Source organism: Cucumis melo, chromosome 1, assembly GCF_025177605.1.
Source record: "Cucumis melo cultivar AY chromosome 1, USDA_Cmelo_AY_1.0, whole genome shotgun sequence".
Lineage (NCBI taxonomy): Eukaryota > Viridiplantae > Streptophyta > Magnoliopsida > Cucurbitales > Cucurbitaceae > Cucumis > Cucumis melo.
The window spans coordinates 37706782-37722918 of record NC_066857.1 but is presented as its reverse complement, the minus strand read 5'-3'; the positions used below and the strand labels follow the sequence as shown (position 1 = coordinate 37722918).

General features: G+C 32.9%; 3 protein-coding genes and 1 long non-coding RNA gene across 7 annotated transcripts; 1 reads left to right on the top strand and 3 right to left on the bottom strand.

Annotated features, from left to right (window-relative positions):
* Window positions 1-4723: 4723 nt before the first annotated feature.
* LOC103500737 (protein WHI4) lies at window positions 4724-9780 on the bottom strand. Of its 3 annotated transcripts, XM_051091957.1 has the most exons (11): window positions 9313-9780; window positions 8857-8919; window positions 8585-8666; window positions 8414-8488; window positions 8119-8161; window positions 7926-8001; window positions 7451-7551; window positions 6860-6929; window positions 6287-6369; window positions 6141-6193; window positions 4724-5112 (listed from the first exon to the last, which is right to left on the bottom strand). In XM_051091957.1, exons 1-10 carry the CDS (start codon window positions 9505-9507, stop codon window positions 6163-6165), a joined length of 819 nt encoding a protein of 272 aa, XP_050947914.1. In that variant the 5' UTR covers window positions 9508-9780; the 3' UTR covers window positions 4724-5112; window positions 6141-6162. The 3 variants fall into 3 exon arrangements, with proteins under 3 accessions (XP_050947914.1, XP_050947905.1, XP_008462363.3); XM_051091948.1 differs by lacking the exon at window positions 4724-5112 and having other exon boundaries at window positions 5522-6193; XM_008464141.3 differs by lacking the exon at window positions 4724-5112 and having other exon boundaries at window positions 5522-6193; window positions 7926-7971.
* Window positions 9781-10664: 884 nt separating this feature from the next.
* On the bottom strand, window positions 10665-11490 carry LOC103500735 (PRA1 family protein F3). The gene has a single exon (XM_008464140.3). The coding sequence runs from the start codon at window positions 11301-11303 to the stop codon at window positions 10719-10721; it is 585 nt and encodes a 194-aa protein (XP_008462362.1). The 5' UTR covers window positions 11304-11490; the 3' UTR covers window positions 10665-10718.
* A 122-nt stretch (window positions 11491-11612) lies between these two features.
* On the bottom strand, window positions 11613-15359 carry LOC103500734 (3-epi-6-deoxocathasterone 23-monooxygenase CYP90D1). Of its 2 annotated transcripts, XM_008464139.3 has the most exons (8): window positions 15157-15359; window positions 14761-15085; window positions 14257-14406; window positions 13913-14158; window positions 13070-13159; window positions 12793-12978; window positions 12280-12401; window positions 11613-12085 (listed from the first exon to the last, which is right to left on the bottom strand). In XM_008464139.3, the coding sequence occupies exons 1-8, from the start codon at window positions 15357-15359 to the stop codon at window positions 11992-11994; spliced, it is 1416 nt and encodes a 471-aa protein (XP_008462361.1). In that variant the 3' UTR covers window positions 11613-11991. The 2 variants fall into 2 exon arrangements, with proteins under 2 accessions (XP_008462361.1, XP_050947891.1); XM_051091934.1 differs by lacking the exon at window positions 13070-13159.
* Window positions 14151-15298, top strand: LOC127151750 (uncharacterized). Its single transcript, XR_007824930.1, has 5 exons — window positions 14151-14285; window positions 14402-14476; window positions 14568-14619; window positions 14782-15043; window positions 15159-15298. It is a non-coding gene; the product is annotated as an uncharacterized LOC127151750 (long non-coding RNA).
* Window positions 15360-16137: the final 778 nt, after the last annotated feature.

Genomic DNA, 16137 nt, shown 5'->3' with positions numbered 1-16137 from the left:
TGCTATATTTGAAAATATTCATAATTTAAATTACATCTTTTAAATCGCAAAAAAGTGTGAAAAGTGGGACTTTGGAAAATGCTAAGAGAATTAATTAATCACGTGATGATTAAGGATGTGACAAAAAATGGAGAGGAAGATATTGCCTCGCAACTTTTTAAAATTTCACCAATATAATGAACACAATTTAAACTCTAGGGTTTCTTTAAACGATATTCAAATTTATGTCCAAATATAGCATTAAATTTATTAAAGTTTCAGAATTTTTAAAGGCCTATTTGAAAACAAAATTTTAAAAGAAATCAAGCAAACACTAACCATACAAGTGATCATATTATTTCATCATCTAGAAAAAAATCGAACTAAATGAATAATATGTTCTTTTCTACTTCAACAACATGTAAAATGTTCTAACATATTTTAAATGGAAACTATATTTGTTAACTGGTTGAGTTATGATCATGTAACTAATGATATATTCTCGAATACCACAACGTTTTGAATTTGGGTAGGGACTGATCTAAAAGAAGGTGGAGAATGGGGATGAATGAGAGGTGGTGTCGTGACAGCCACAAAGTGGTTTGGTGTGCCCTCTCCTTGTTTATTGTTGGATTGTTTCTTATGGACTCGTTGAGAATGATTCTAACCTAGTTCATGACCTATTATAAGTAGAAGATGCTCTGTTGGGATCCTCACGGACAGAAAAAGATCGTAGTCGATTTAATAATGATCGAGTGACATTGCTTCTTCGGCCCGAACCCAAGAATCCCTTAGATATGATACAAAATAGATCTTGTTCTATCGTTGATCAAACATGACTTATACCATTGACATTGTTTTTATGAAAAAAAGGAAAATAAAATCTACAATTGGTGCTAACATTACATCAAAAGTTTAAGAGCATAATTACAACGACCATCATTTATAATTTACAATTAATTTTATTAGTCTACTTTTATCTGTGTCTAAAAGTTGGTAAGAGCTCGTGTGTCGGCAGATGAATAAGTAAAAATTGTTCTATGCAACATATATAATAACATTAATTTTAAATAGTTTTTGTACTTTGTGTTGACTTTAAAGAGAAATTGTTAGAGCTATGAATATTTTGTCTCTTCTTTGTCATCAGTTTGTAAATAAAAGATATATAGTTTTCAAATTTCTAACTTAATTTTCGAAAATATTGATTAAAAAAGGATAATAAAACAATAAATTTAAAGAGGAAAGAAGTGATTATAAACTTAAACTTCAAAATTAAACAGCAACAGACAAGAAAAAAGCCTCAATTCTGTGTTTACTTTAGTATTGTGTAATTTTAATCATCAAACATTTTAAATTGGAGTAAGATGAAGGAGCATGCCACAGGCAATTTTTAAATTAAACAATAAAGTCAGTGTATGATGTTAAAAAAAAAAATCTATTAGACATTAAAATAAATGAAACATTAGAAGATATATTAAAATATCTAAAAAATTTAGACAGAAATAATAATATTGAAAAGATCAAGAGATCTGCTCATTAATAATTCAACAAATTTGAATGGAAGGTGAGATTGGAATTCGGGCATTTAATTAAAGAAAGAGGCAGATTCGAAGCGAATAATTAAAACAAAGGTTCAATAATTTTGTAATTTTGATTCTAATTTTAATTAAAATAACATTAATGTATGTAATTTTTGGATTTGATTTAGTTAATTTGAGGATTATCAAAGTAATGATTTAGCTCAGTGGAGAAACATAAATAACAAAGTCTCCCCTTCACACACACAGACACACATATCTATGCTGTGAGATTAATTCAACTTGGTTTTTATACTTTATCCACTCACATGAAGCATGCTACACCAGAAAATATATATATATATATATATATATATATATATATATATATAACAACAATGACTTTTTCTTTTGGAAAAAATCTCAATTTGTGGTCTTGAATTGATGAGTCGTCCAGCATGGATTGACTTTTGGATTAAAAAATTTTAGAAGAGGATCAAATTTAAGAGCATTAAATCCAACAACTATCACATTGAAAGTAGAGCCCATTATTGTCCAAAAAGTTATCAAACAATTTTTAAAATAATTGTTAAGTATGTAATAATATTTTAAAAAAATTGTAAATATAGAAAAGTTTATCATCGATAGACTTCTATCGTTGATATTCTGATGGTCTATTAATGATAGATAGATCATCATTTGTTACATGGTTTATCAATGATAGACTTCTATCATTAATAAATTTTGATAGATTTTGCTATATTTATAATTTTTTTAAAATGTTGTTATATACTTAATTATTTTGAATATAATCGCTACATTTACAACTATCTCTAATTTAAAAATACTATGCTATAAGCCTCATAATCAAATTTTGTTTTAACTTTATCATATGTTATTCTTTTAATAATTTAGTGTATTATAACTATTGTATTGGTTTTGGCAACATGTTCATATGTTGTTATATTGTATTCTATGACATGAATATCAACTCATTTTGAAGAAAAAAAAAATTCAAGAGATTAAGTTTAAATGAAATCGAACAAATTATGATGTACAAAGATTAGAAGGATATTTCAACTAGAAAAAAAAAATTGAAGAAGAGTTAATAATTTCCTGTATTTTAGCTCTCTCATCTCGTAGTTATGGCATCTAACATCACTTGTTCGTCTAATTTATGAAAGTATGGAATCAAAATTCAAACAAGTACTAAATTTTAAAACTAAAAGAAAACAATTGTAATTAATGCTTACTCATCCTGTCAGCAATAAATTTGCCTTTAAGAGTGGGAACCTAGAAGGATATATTTATATTTTAATGAATAAATTATCTTTTCGAATTATGAATTAAAATATAACTAAGATGATTCATATTTATATTTATTCTTTTTTCCTTGTCAAAATGTGAAAATACAAAATTAAAAGATTTTACCTATACTCTAACTTTCAATTTTGTATCTTCCACATCTTTGTTGTATTTTATGAAAGGCAAAGTCACAAAATGTATCCTTTAATATCGTTCTTTGTTTCAAAATTTACGGTATTACATTCGATCTTTCATATATATATTAATTATTGGAACGTACAACAACCTAATCTAAAACTTAAAACAAAGTACACCTAATGTAAGAAATTGAAACAAAAATTGAGACTTGAACACTGCCAAGTGCCAACTCTGTTTCAAAGTCTCAATCTCTATCTAAAATTTCAATAGTTCTCTTTAAAACAATAAAAATCAGGAGTTAACTTTAGTAAAAAATTCACAAATCACAACCACAAAGAGTTGAAACATAGGGAATGAACCATTCAGATATACAATGAGTACAACACTGATTGTCTTTTAATAAGAGCAAAATAGGAATTCACACAAATAAGTTTGTCTTTATTCCAATTGAAAAATAAATCTTATCATATCAACAACTTCAGTTATACCAACCTTACCAAAATAAATCCAAAAACAAACAGAAAAAAATTTAACCATATACTTCCAAAATAACTAATAATATAATAATCAAACGATCATTTTCTTCGGGTGTGTGTATGTATATATATATATATATATATATATTGGTTGACATAATTAATGTCTAATGTGAGAAAATCAATCTGCTTGCAATTGATGTGCTAATAATTGCTTTTATCTATTCAAACAAAAAGCTATAAGCTACCATTAAACTAAAGTCACTCAAATGATAAAAAACAATAATACATGTTAAGTTAAAAATAAGATATTTTCAAATACAATAAAATAAATCAAAATATTTATAAAATATAACAAATAGAAATTTTACTACATGTTATAAATATTTTTAAATATTTTACTATTTACTTCTCTATACTTTTAAGATCGCTTGCTTTGAAAGTTGTTGCAATTTTAAATGTCTAGCTCTAGTCTATATATCTTCAACAATCTTAAATTTAACTCATCTGGCTAATTTATTGTTGATTGTTTTCTATAAGAAAAAGAATTATCCACTTGCATTTCACTGTTTTTCTTTTTTCTTTTTTTCTTTTTTCTTTTTTTTGCATGCCTATAAATATTATTCATCACTTTCTATTAAAAACTAACTTTAAGTCTGAATTTAACTTTTATTGAAAGACCAAATTAAATCTTTAAAACTGACACTAAAATTGAACAAGTCTAATTGCGACCAAAATGATATTTTGATTTCTATTGTATTTAATCATCTAATTAGCATTATAAATTTGTTTTTATTACATGTAACCATCAACTGATGGCATCCAAAGGCAGAGTGATTTTATATATAACTAAAACAGTATTTTATTAAATTTTTATAAGCACTTAAATAGAAAATAAAATATAAAATAGTTAATAGTATGAGAATCCATCTCAAAATGAATCAAGAATGAAAAGAATAATCCATCTATCCATAAAGAATTTGAAGCTCCTTAGTTTTTCCAATGTGAAATTTCAATGCCCCTTAAGATGATGTTTTTTTTAGGTTCTCCAATCTTAATCGAAACTCAATTTCTTACCCAAAAAAAATAGAAATAAATAAACAAGATGTGTGGTCGGTGGTCAATGGTCGCAAAGTTATATTAAAGGAAGTTCATATCGACATTTTCTTTTTCTTTTTGGGACAACAAATTAATATCATTACCAGGGCATGGGAGGGGGTAGTTGGCTATTATAAACAACCCATAATACAAAATGGAGGAGAAATTTGAGGCAATTACTGTGAGGTGTTCAACTTGGTCCGAAAACAATGGAACAATTATTTACTATTATTAATCCTCAATCCTCTAAGAAATCCTACTGGAGAAAAGTATAAACTGCCTACAGTTTCCAGCAATGAAAGACAACATAACTTAATTTGTTAAGACATTGTTTTATCGATAAAGGTCCAAAGGGTGTGAATCCATGGTCTACATGTTGAATTCGGAGGTAAGAAAGGGAAGATATATGTGATTCTTATGTTAATCCAACTCCAATCAAGGAGTGAATGCCCCCAACAGAAACAAGTGCCCTAAGAAGAGGATGTAAAAACGACTACAGATTTGGTGAGGAATTTACCTGATGAGGATGTATAAGAATTTCTTTGCGGAGACGATGAAAGTCCTTAAATAGCCTTGGATGTCCTAGTAGAATCCATATTCTAGATGCGAATTTTCCATTAACAGGAAAGTTTGTGACATGGTTGTTGAAAACGGAGTATTGCAGTGAGATTCGTTCATTAAGGTACGACGTACAATAACTACTTCCAAATGGAAAACATGCAAATCCTTACAAAACTAGAAAGATTAAGAAATAAGGTGAATACGAAGTTATTGATTTGTGTAGATCATAACTTTTCAGTTAAATGTGATGTAGTAGACGCGGATGCATGTCATTCACTCATAGGCCAACTTTGGCAGTTTGAGTTCAACTAAGGAGAACAGAGACTTAAACTTCTAATCTTTTGATCAATGGTCTATATCTTAACTAGTTGTCTTATCATTACTTAAACAAAATCTTCTGTTGTAGTTTGATATAGATGTTGTGTTGTCAATTGAGTAAAAGAAAGATGCTACAAAGTTCAATCGTAGTTTGATATAGATGATTTGTCCGATTACTATCTAATCACCAGTTACACCCTCATACGAGGCTAAATCAGCCCCTCCATCAAAGAGTGTAATGAAAGATACTACAAGTCCAATTCATCCTAGGGTTTAAACGTATGTATGAAGCGTTTGTCTTTTAGCTTAGAGTGGGACCATCGTTGCTTTGCTTGTTCTTATGGTCGCCAAAAACCAAATTCAAACAACTGAAAGTCCAATAATCAATAGGATTTTAATTGAGCCACAACATCTGATATACTGCGCTACCAAATGAACTGCCTCTCATCCATCACGAGAATTTCCTCTCTTCCTTCCTTTTTCCCTTTTAACTAAGATAGCTCAAGTCAGATCCTGGTTCTCCTTAGAAAGCTTCCACTATGAGATTAACTAACTACTACATAGGAATAGCCTCCTTAAAAAAAAACACGCACACAATACTTTACTATATAATTTAACTAAGATGTGCATGATGACATAATCTATTTTCATTTAGGCGGTGATATGATGCGTAGTTTGCAAGCACTGGAAATGATACCAGACTGATTAATGCAATATAACTTCAGAGTAGCAGCAAACGAGTCCCTACCAGACTGAAAAATGCTTTTCAGCTAAGACTTCCTCATTTTAGACCGAGCATACCTAGAAAATATCATGCGAAATCAATCAATTATACTCATCATATGCTGAAAGTGAAGCTATTAATAAAAATAGAGATGTAATTTATAAAGATACTCTATATGCATGCCGCCACGGTCGGATGATGGTAGAACACTGCCCTGAAGCTCCTCCATAACCTTGCTAGCTTGTTCGATGTCCTGAAACAAGACAATAAGACAAACGAAGTTATATTTCAAGATGAACCTTATTACACTTTTATTGAATATTTGAGAGTGCTCAAAGTTTTTATCATCTTTTCTTGAAAAAAGATTGAATTGCTCGAAGTCTCTCATTTCAATAGTTAGAATAATGGAAATATCTTCTGAAACGAGCTCTTCATCAAAGATCGTGATCTGATAGTGTGATGTTACAATAAAAAAACAAAAACAAGAAATAATTTTGGAAGCAAGATTTATCCCCAATGGTTATATAGTAGATTAGATCGTTTAGAGAAAGAAAAAAATTACATATACAACTGGTCTCAGTAATATGAACAAATACTAGGTTTATTGAAGACTGAAGGCAATGCCGTCCACTCAATCTCATACTAGTACTAGTAATTCAAAACGGATTATAATTGGCAATGAGAAAGGAACAATTGGAGCGTAGTAAAATCTCAACACTTCCGTGAGAAGCACTCTTGCATACCTCAAAATCAGCAAATGCAACGGGCATTCCACTTTTGGCACGCAATTTGAGAACGTTGAATCCAGGATATCTAGCATTGTAAAATGCGACCATAAACTTCTATCACAAACTGATAAATAATAAATTTGTTTACTTTTCGTTGTATTATGATAAGCGGCACGGTACATCAAAACTCTTCTTATCAGGGTAGGATTTTTATTGGTAGTTTTGATCAATAAGGTAAGGTATTTAAACAAGAAAAATAGCTAGGAGACGTAACAAATAGTTCATCACAGGCAGATGAACTGGTCCAATAATCCAAAGATATTCCAACAAATAGCTCGTCTTAAGTTTTTGCAAACCAATTTTATACTGTGGTCAGAGAAATACATCACATAAAAGTAAAATTAACAATGATTCAGAGAAATGGTTCATAAAGTTTTAAAAAAGAACTCAATAAAATCAAATAATGCAATTGCCAATTATTCAATCCCTCGCTGAAATAAGAATTATGGATGCAACAAAGGAGAGAATAAGATGCAAATTTACTTTATCACAATTGACGAATGTCACTAAAGGTTATTACAGAACCTCTGAGCGAGTATAACTCACTTGCACAAGACTTCCTTCAGTTCATCTTCATTGCAGTTTGGACCCAGATTTGCGATAAACAAAGTGGAGCATGGTCCTCCATCATTCTTTTCATGATGCTCCTGCAGCAATCAAACATAAAAGAAAGGTCATATTGTATCGGCATGGTCAAACCCTATTAACAAGCTATCAATAATTTGAAAGAGGAATTTTTTACAAAATATCAAGTTTGAAATTAGTGTGAAATAATTTTCTGCTTTACCTATCATCTTATTCATTTTTGGACAAATGCTAAAAATTCAAAAAAAAAAAAATTCAGAACTTCAAAAATAAGAAAGTGCATAGAGAATGGACAAAAAGTAGACAGACGTGGACTCGGCTGATTAGACTACCAGTAACACAGCAAAAATAATATGTTTACACTACAATACAAAGTTAGATCGAATTCTGGTACGGAATGTTTCTAAATGCTAACAACGAAGATAGATTAACGTACATATGGAGCAGATATAGCACTAGCAGGAGTAACCACTGCCTCGTTGCTGCATTGTTTAGATAAGAATAAACTCAACCTCAAGGAAAAAAAGGTCATAAGAAAGTAACATTTCAGTTTTATATCCCAGTGATGCAACATCTTCTAATATAATAGTTGAGAGTAAAATTAAACTTTTATTTAATGCTTTTTGAACCTTTGTTGGGCCTTTTTTGATGGTTCATCCGGTTCACTGCCTCCTGAATATACAAACGAACAACAAATATGCATGTGAAACCAAAATTTCAGATTGTGTGGCACCAAATATCAAGTGAAATGTAGACTACATATTGAGGAAAAAAGATAGGCAACCAAAAAGACAATACAAATCCGTATGATCAATAAGAGAATGAACAGTTGTGAACATGAAAAGAGAACATTTAAAACAAGTAGAAGAAAAATATGATGCTAGAAAAAAAAATGTTATATATTAGAGAGTGAAAACATTTCACCATCATCACTTGATGTTTCCTGAGAATTGGCATCGGTTTTTTTCCTTTTATCTATCACAACATATGCTCCACCACCTATATAGAGCAACATCGGATCCGATCATGATAAAATGGATCATCTTAGCATAATAACTTGGCTCAAGCAGGAAATGCATATCTCGAAGCCCTAACCTGGCTTATGTTTTCTCCTTGAGTTTGACCTAGCAAGTTCAATATGCAGAACCGATCCACTTTGTGGATCAAATTTGACACCCTGATACAGCACCACCGTTATGTTTCAACATTAAAAATTTACAATACTGACCAAAATTCTACTATCACAACCTGCTAGAGAAACAGAATGCGACATGCAAAAGAAAAATAAATAAAATCAACTAAGCTCCACAACGAATTAGAAACCAGATTAACTCAAACATGGAACTATCTATAATACATGATCTTACATTTAATGCATGAAGCGCTGTCACAGCCGATTGGTGATTGTAAAAAGTGGCAAATGCCACAACCTGAGAAAACGAAATGACCAGTATTAAGACGGCAACTAATGGCAGGAAAACCGATTTCCTTTGAAGTAGCAAAGTAGTAAACGTTCTTCTAACAAATTGAAGAAAATTTGGCTTCCTTGTCGTACAAAAACTCAGAAGAAGCTCAAAATCCCCAATCATTTTGTATCCTATCCAAATTCGAGAAGACTGAAAACTACTAGAATCACAAATTAAAACCTAGCCTAAACAGCATCCACTCATACATATCCAAACAATACCTAATCCATCCCAGACCTAAGAATTGTCCCATCTTTTTTACACTTCAATACTTTCCTCTTCCTATTCCTCATAAAGTATAGCTTTCTACGGCCAAAACGGAAAGAAAGGGGAAAGAAAAGGAAACGAAAAGAAAACCTGATTGCCTCGTCCAGTGTACTTGAGCTGGCAAGAGTCGAACCCCGGGCGACGGCGGAAAAGGTTGTGAATCTCGCGCGCCTTGACGTCGTCAGGGAGACCAGAGATGAATAGCGTGTTGATGTTGCTCCGGTCACTGTAGGTCGGGTCCGGTTGATTATAGAGATAGTAAGGATCGTAAGGATGGTGAGCCATTGGCGAATTAGCCGGTGGAACTCACGGCGAAGATTGGTGAAAACTGTACCGGAATTAACTTCGAACACGGCGGAATTTGGGTTCTACTATGTTTTGTGTTTCCTTCTGACTCGAGCGGGAAATACGTATATAGGAAAACATCGTAGTTTGGTAATTTAAAACATTTAGCAATAGGTGTCCAACATTTTATTTATTCTTTTTTCAATTTTTGTATTACAAATTTCTTGAATTGATTATGGTTTGGGTTTAATCATAATTTAATAATACGATTATTCATCCATCTTTCATTTTAATAAACTAGTATAACTAAAAAAAGTCATAATTATTATCTTACGTAAGTTAAATGGTTTTGACGATTTGATTTAGTGTATCAAGATCTTATAATATCAATTTTTTTAACTCAATTAATTTCTTTGGAAATGTCCCATCTGAACCTTGTGAGATCAACTCTCGACTTGTAATCTTTAAACCTAATCGAGATCGAAATGATATTTTACTATGAATATCTTATAAAGTCCAAAGGTAAAATACATTTGCTTATAAAAATCTCTACTATTATTTTTCGTTACTATAATCATTCGTCGGCATGTTAACTATTAGAGGCACTTGATTGATTATTATAGTTGATCAATTGTCTTTAGAAATAGTTTGAATGTTCTAGTAAATTCGAGGGGCACTGGGAAATTTCAATGGAATAAGAGACGTGTGTGTGTGTGTGTGTATATAATATGATTTGATCCTTTTAATATGCTGAAGAAAAGAAGAATGTGATTATGAGTTAGTTAGGTTTACTAGGCCATGGAGACGAACGAATGACATTATTACAACATAATTACGTTATGATACGGAAATACATTTCTAACGATAATACATTTTATCTATGAATTTGTTTATGAAGTCTGAAAATTTACACGTAATCATTGAAAATTTCCCCAAAATGATCTCACCGTGTTTTGTTTGTAATTCAGTCTGATTTAGAAAGAAAACAAAAACCCTAAATCGAAAATTTCGAGAGTTTCGATTTTGATCATGGTTTTGGTGGAAATCAAATCCGTAAATCCTACTTGAATGAGAGGATCCGACTAACGAATTCCTCTGTTTGTAAATGGATTATATAAACAGATGATTGATTGAACGAAATCAAACCGAATAAAAAATTGATGAATAAAGACACCATTAAACTTCATTGGAGATGGAAATCAAATTGAACATTACGATGAATATAGAGAAACTGAAGTTCCAGGAGCATCCGAACCGAAAGTGTAGACTGTAGTAGCTCCTTCATCTAAGAACAGATCATCCGTCTTCCTCAGAGCGGCATGGATCAGCACTAGCACAGCACCGATCAGAAGCGACAACAGAATATTGAGCGTCGCTTTGGTCAGAAACAAGAACACAAGAGTGAACACCGAGAGTACAGCCATGACCAGTCGATCGTTAATCAAACGGCCGAAGAGTATCAGAGGCTCATCACGAAGGAAATAGAGGAACAACCAAACGGCAAGCATGGCAGTGAAGACGATGAGGGAGATCGGATGCCAGATGAGGCTAAAGAAGAGAATCAAGAGGACAATAATGACGTAATTCATACGGAAGTAAACGATGTTGGTTTTGATGCGAGAGAAAGTTTCGTGAAAGTTGAAAGGGAGAGTGAAGGAGTGGAAATCGAACATGAGCCGCCATGGAACTCGAGTGGCGAGGCCGGCTTTGAGACGCTGTTTGCCGCGGGAGACGAAGTCGAGGTCGGAGGAGGTTCCGGGAGCGGTGGAGGTGGGGATAGTGCCGTAGGAGGTCATCGAAGCGGCGGCGGATATTCCGTCAATTATGAAGAGGAGATTTGGGGAAGACGACGGAGAGAGAGGAGGAAAGTTTGTGAATCTGACCGACGGATGGAATGCTTCGTCGGTGAGTAGTTGAAACCTAAGAATTGGTTTGTCTTACTTTAGGGGTAGAATGGTAATTACAATAAAATGTTTGGGTACCGACGGAAATAAATTATATATCATTTTCTTGAACGGGTAATCGAATATATCTTTTAAATTAAAACAAAAACGAATATATTATGTTATCCTTCACATTTTCAATTAGAAAGAAAAAAAGAAAAAATCGCTATTGCTGCAATGTGTCACAAAAGTATTTATAAGGATCGAAACAATAGATGATGATGACTATATTATACATTACTTGTCGAGACTTATTGCTATTAATTCAAATAGATACACCATACACACACAGATATCATATACAATAAGTGAGAAATGGATTTTTATGGGTTGAAATAGGCATATGAGAGGATAGAATAAGTGTCATATGTGAACTGAACTGTCATCTTTTTACCCACAGTCCCTTTGTTAGAGGTGAGACTCTTCTTTCCCTACTTGTTCCAAAGGTGAGTTTGGTTGTTGTTGTGTAAACTATTGGTGAAGTTAATTGAAGTTGTGCTTTTCGTTTTGGCAAAAAGGGAAGCTTGATTTCTTGTCATTGTCATGGGTCCCTTCTTCTCTTCACCCAAACTGGCATCCTCTTTTTCATCCTCACTGTGGGGAAGTTTATGATTTTATCTTCTTCGGCAATCCATCTGTGTAATATGAAACGAAATTAATGTTGTATTCTACTAATTACGAAGAAAACATATGACGTAAAGTTGGACGAAACTTGATACCCATTTGTAATGACTTTTCAAGCGATTAAGTACTTATGCTAAACACTTTAGAAAGTCATTCCAAACCTGATAAGAAGTGAAGAGCTGAGATGGATATTGGAAGTGAGTACCTGAAGTGAGTGACAAAGTGGTGAAGGAAGATGGAAGCTTCAAGCCTGGCTAAGTCAAGTCCAGGGCATAGTCTTTGTCCACCTCCAAAAGGAGTGAAGTTACAACTACTCAACTCTCTTTCCTGATCAACCACTAAACCATTAGGGAGAGAGAAACATAAAAAGTTTAAGATATAAAGAAAGAGGGAATATTTTGATGGATTGACTTAAAAACTTGTACCCAAATGGGATTTGATCGCATTTTTTCAAAATAAAGTTTTCTAACCTTTTTCCAACTCTTTTTAATTATTGTTTTTTTTTTCCCAAGAAAGTGAGCCAGAGAGGTATCATGAGTCAAAGTGTGAGAGAAAACGTGAGCAAGCTTAAGGGTGAGAGGATTGTTGGCACTAGCAAAAGGTTAGAGAAGCTTATTTGTAAAAGGTCGGTCAATTCTCATCCGAACACAACTTTTTAGGTCAAACGTACAAAAACCCTGAGAGAAAAGAGAGATAGGCACAATTTTTTTCTTCTTACTTGCCACCTCCATGGATTGAACTTGTAAGGGCAGTCATAGTGATTGTCATCGAGATGAACAGATCTGAAGTATGTAAGAACTGACCAACCCTTAAGTATTAGGTATCCTTTTATCTTCATGTCTTTCATGGCCTTACGCATCACTCCAATTATAATGTTTCCCATCCTTAGAGTTTCAGTGATCACCTAATCAAATCAAACCATAACATTCAATATAACCACTCATAATAATTTACTCTTTCATTCTACTTTATCAAAAGCTTAATCAATGTATTACACTCTGCGTAAATGGCATCGATAAGTAATCGCTCCAATGCAATGCCTCACCGAGCTGCTCTTTCTGTCCTTTCATCTTTAAGTTTTCCTCCTGATCATGTCAGTTTAAACAGCCATATGGTTTAACAAACTACTATTCAAACAAGCCAAGGAACAAATGAATTTTGTTTTACACTAAAGTGTTACTAATAGAGTACACAACAAAATATGCATTTAACTTGGACTATATCACAGGAAATACCCTTATTCTTCTAAAAGAGTATTCTTATTCTTTCAAAGTTGTAGTGTTATCCTTGATCTTTTGTAAATGTTTCAAAATTGCCTTTGAAGTAGAAAATGAACTTTGAGACCTGGAATGAATGGGGTGATCTTCGGATCCTATTTTTCATTTCGAGTGATCACCACACAATTCTAAATCCCGACTTTGTCCAACATTCTAAAAGGATTTTTATTACAAATGTAGTTTGAAATGTTTATGAAACATTAAGGTAATATTGCAACTTCTGAAAAAATTGGAATATTTTTTTACACGAAGAACATAGTTCAGGAGTAACTTTAATAGTTTAAACTTTAACTTATAGGGAACCTGCTGATTGGGACGTTATTAAAGTTGAAAGGAAAATAAGGATATCTCCATTCCAAGTAATACAAATCAGAATTAGATAAAGTCTATGAGCATATTTGTATTTCATTAAAGCAAATTTGCTACTGTGCACGGTGGCATATTGATTTAAAGAAATCAAATTTATGAAAACTTGCTTAAACTTTCGGGTTAGGTAGTTTGACATGGTATCAGAGCAGAAGTAATGAAAACAATTGAGAGTTGGTAAGAAAAACAACTTACCGTCAACTGTTGAAGTGCGGCAGGGCAATCAGAGAGGTATTTTACTGCAAGAGTCATTAAGATTGGCACTGAATCTTCTCCGGGAATCATCATATCAATCATGTTCTCTGCTATTAGATCATCTGTCAGTTCTTCATTTTCATCTTTGAGCAAAACTTCCATGACATCTTTTGGGACAGTGGAAATTCCACAGCTTTTCCTCTCTTGTATTATCTTCTTTACTAGTTTGACCATATTCCTTTTGGCCTGAAATTCAAGAACAAAATAAAGCTCTATCATTTTTTAGAATGATCTAAAAAAGTAAGAGTGAAGGAGGATATTAAACCTTTTACAGTCCAACTTGCCTGCAAGGATTGGTAAAGCCTGCTTCCAGGTATGTTCACTGGCAAAGCCATAAGCCCAGCTATAAACTCTTGAAACTGTTTCTTGAGAAACTCCATACTTTGACCAGGATTTAAACTAATCAATATCTTTACCAATACTTGAAAGGAAATCTGGAGACAAGAGGGGTTCACTTAGTAACTTTTTTAACAGGAGAATCGATAGCTAAAAATCATTACAAAGGTAAAATTCTTGGACAATATGATTTGAAACAGAATGATAGCAAAAATTGTGGGGTTCTCTTACTTTTGACTGAAATCATCTTTAAACCCAGGTAGGAGCTAGAGAAATGGGTTATTTGGATATCAATGATTCACTTAAATAAGGTAAAGGAAGTCACTGTTTTTGTCTAGTATCAATACAGTAATGATAGGAAATTTTTATCTTATTGTCTTTTTGAAGGGGAAAAATTAAAGACAATTCATAGGTAAATTTCAAGCTTCAAAAGGGGGAGAGAGAGAGCTGACATTTTTGGTTTCATCTTGAAGGTAAATAGGATTGTTCTCAGTCCAGCTTGCCATCGATAGTTTGACATAACACTCCATATCCTTGGTTATTTGAGCTTTGAGATGTGAAGACTTGAAGAAAGCTCCCACAAGACCATGAATTCTCTTCTGCAAGCTCCCATTTATCAGCAAAATAGAAGACTTCCCCATCAATTCTGTCAAAGATTTCGGATAAGACGGTACAAAGGCCTTGGCATCACTCTGCAGAATGAACTTACTGACTTCTGCATCAGTAGAGACAATGGTAGGACTTCCGAAAATATGTGACTTGAACACCTTCCCGTACCTGCAAACACTCACAAGTCATATCATATTAGCATTTGAAGGCATTTGATGTGGTTTTTGTGGATAACTTACAGGCGACGACGCTTGTCCATGAAGGTCTCGGGACGGTCCGAATAAGCGCAGGAGATGAACTCAATAGTCTCACCAATGAAAGGCCAGCCAAGAGAGCCCAAAGGAAGTTGGTTGCAGAATTTTGATCTGAGAAGTCTAAAGCAGTTCCTATAGAGAATAATAGTAATGGCTGTCACTACCAAAACATCCCATAAACTGTCCATTTTGGACAAAGATTTCCTCTGGCTGTCTGTCTTTCTCTTTCTCTTTCTCTCTGTGCTTCTCTTAAATATGCTTAATCATCATCACCACAGCTCTGACCACATCTTTTTCCATTCGAATGATTGAAGAATGAGTTTCCATGTGTATGTGCACGCATGCAGCAGAGAAAGACAGAGAGAGATCATAATGTGAAAGAGAGCTAAAAATGAGTTTTTATATGAAAGAAAGAGAGAAAGTGAGCTCATACTTGATTGTGTGGGAGCTGGTCAGCTGATGTGAGTTTTCATTTACAGAAAGAATGTTAGAATGATAAGCTAAGAAATAACAAACAAATCAACAAAAGGCATTCATAAGCCTTAATACAAGGCATTCTTTAATAAACTTACCATGATTGTATTCTAAAGCAATCAATGACATTGCATAGCATGATTTATAAAGAAATACAAATTTCATTCATATAGATTGAGATCAATGATTAAGAGTTTAAAGATGGGAAATAAAAATGGTTATGAAAAGAGAGTCCCCACAGCTATATGATTACTCTTATGGCTTTGAAGTCTCCCCCACCAAATGAAAGTAGTTAGCTGGGCAGCCTCATGCATTCATGTGAGAATCAATTACACCACATTCTCTCATCATCATCTCCTACTCTCAACTTTTGTCCTCCTACACCTAAAAATCCTTTCTCCTTTTTAGTTCATTCTCATTTTACAAAAGCAAGTATTTTGAAAACCCATTTCTTGTAACTTTACTTACCAAAGACAGCAACAAGGGCTGCTT

Bases quoted from the DNA above. Each gene is read 5' to 3' on its own strand.
- LOC103500737 (XM_051091957.1), bottom strand. From the start codon at position 9,507: ATGGCTCACCATCCTTACGATCCTTACTATCTCTATAATCAACCGGAC. The intron at 6,930-7,450 runs GTGAGTTATACT...TTACAATGCTAG, and splicing joins CTGAAGGAAGTCTTGTGCAA to ATATCCTGGATTCAACGTTC. The intron at 6,194-6,286 runs GTATCTTTATAA...GATATTTTCTAG, and splicing joins CGTGGCGGCATGCATATAGA to GTATGCTCGGTCTAAAATGA.
- LOC103500735 (XM_008464140.3), bottom strand. From the start codon at position 11,303: ATGACCTCCTACGGCACTATCCCCACCTCCACCGCTCCCGGAACCTCC.
- LOC103500734 (XM_008464139.3), bottom strand. From the start codon at position 15,359: ATGGACAGTTTATGGGATGTTTTGGTAGTGACAGCCATTACTATTATT. The intron at 14,159-14,256 runs GCAAGTTGGACT...CTTGAATTTCAG, and splicing joins GGCTTTACCAATCCTTGCAG to GCCAAAAGGAATATGGTCAA. The intron at 13,160-13,912 runs GTAAGTTGTTTT...TGACATGATCAG, and splicing joins CCGCACTTCAACAGTTGACG to GAGGAAAACTTAAAGATGAA.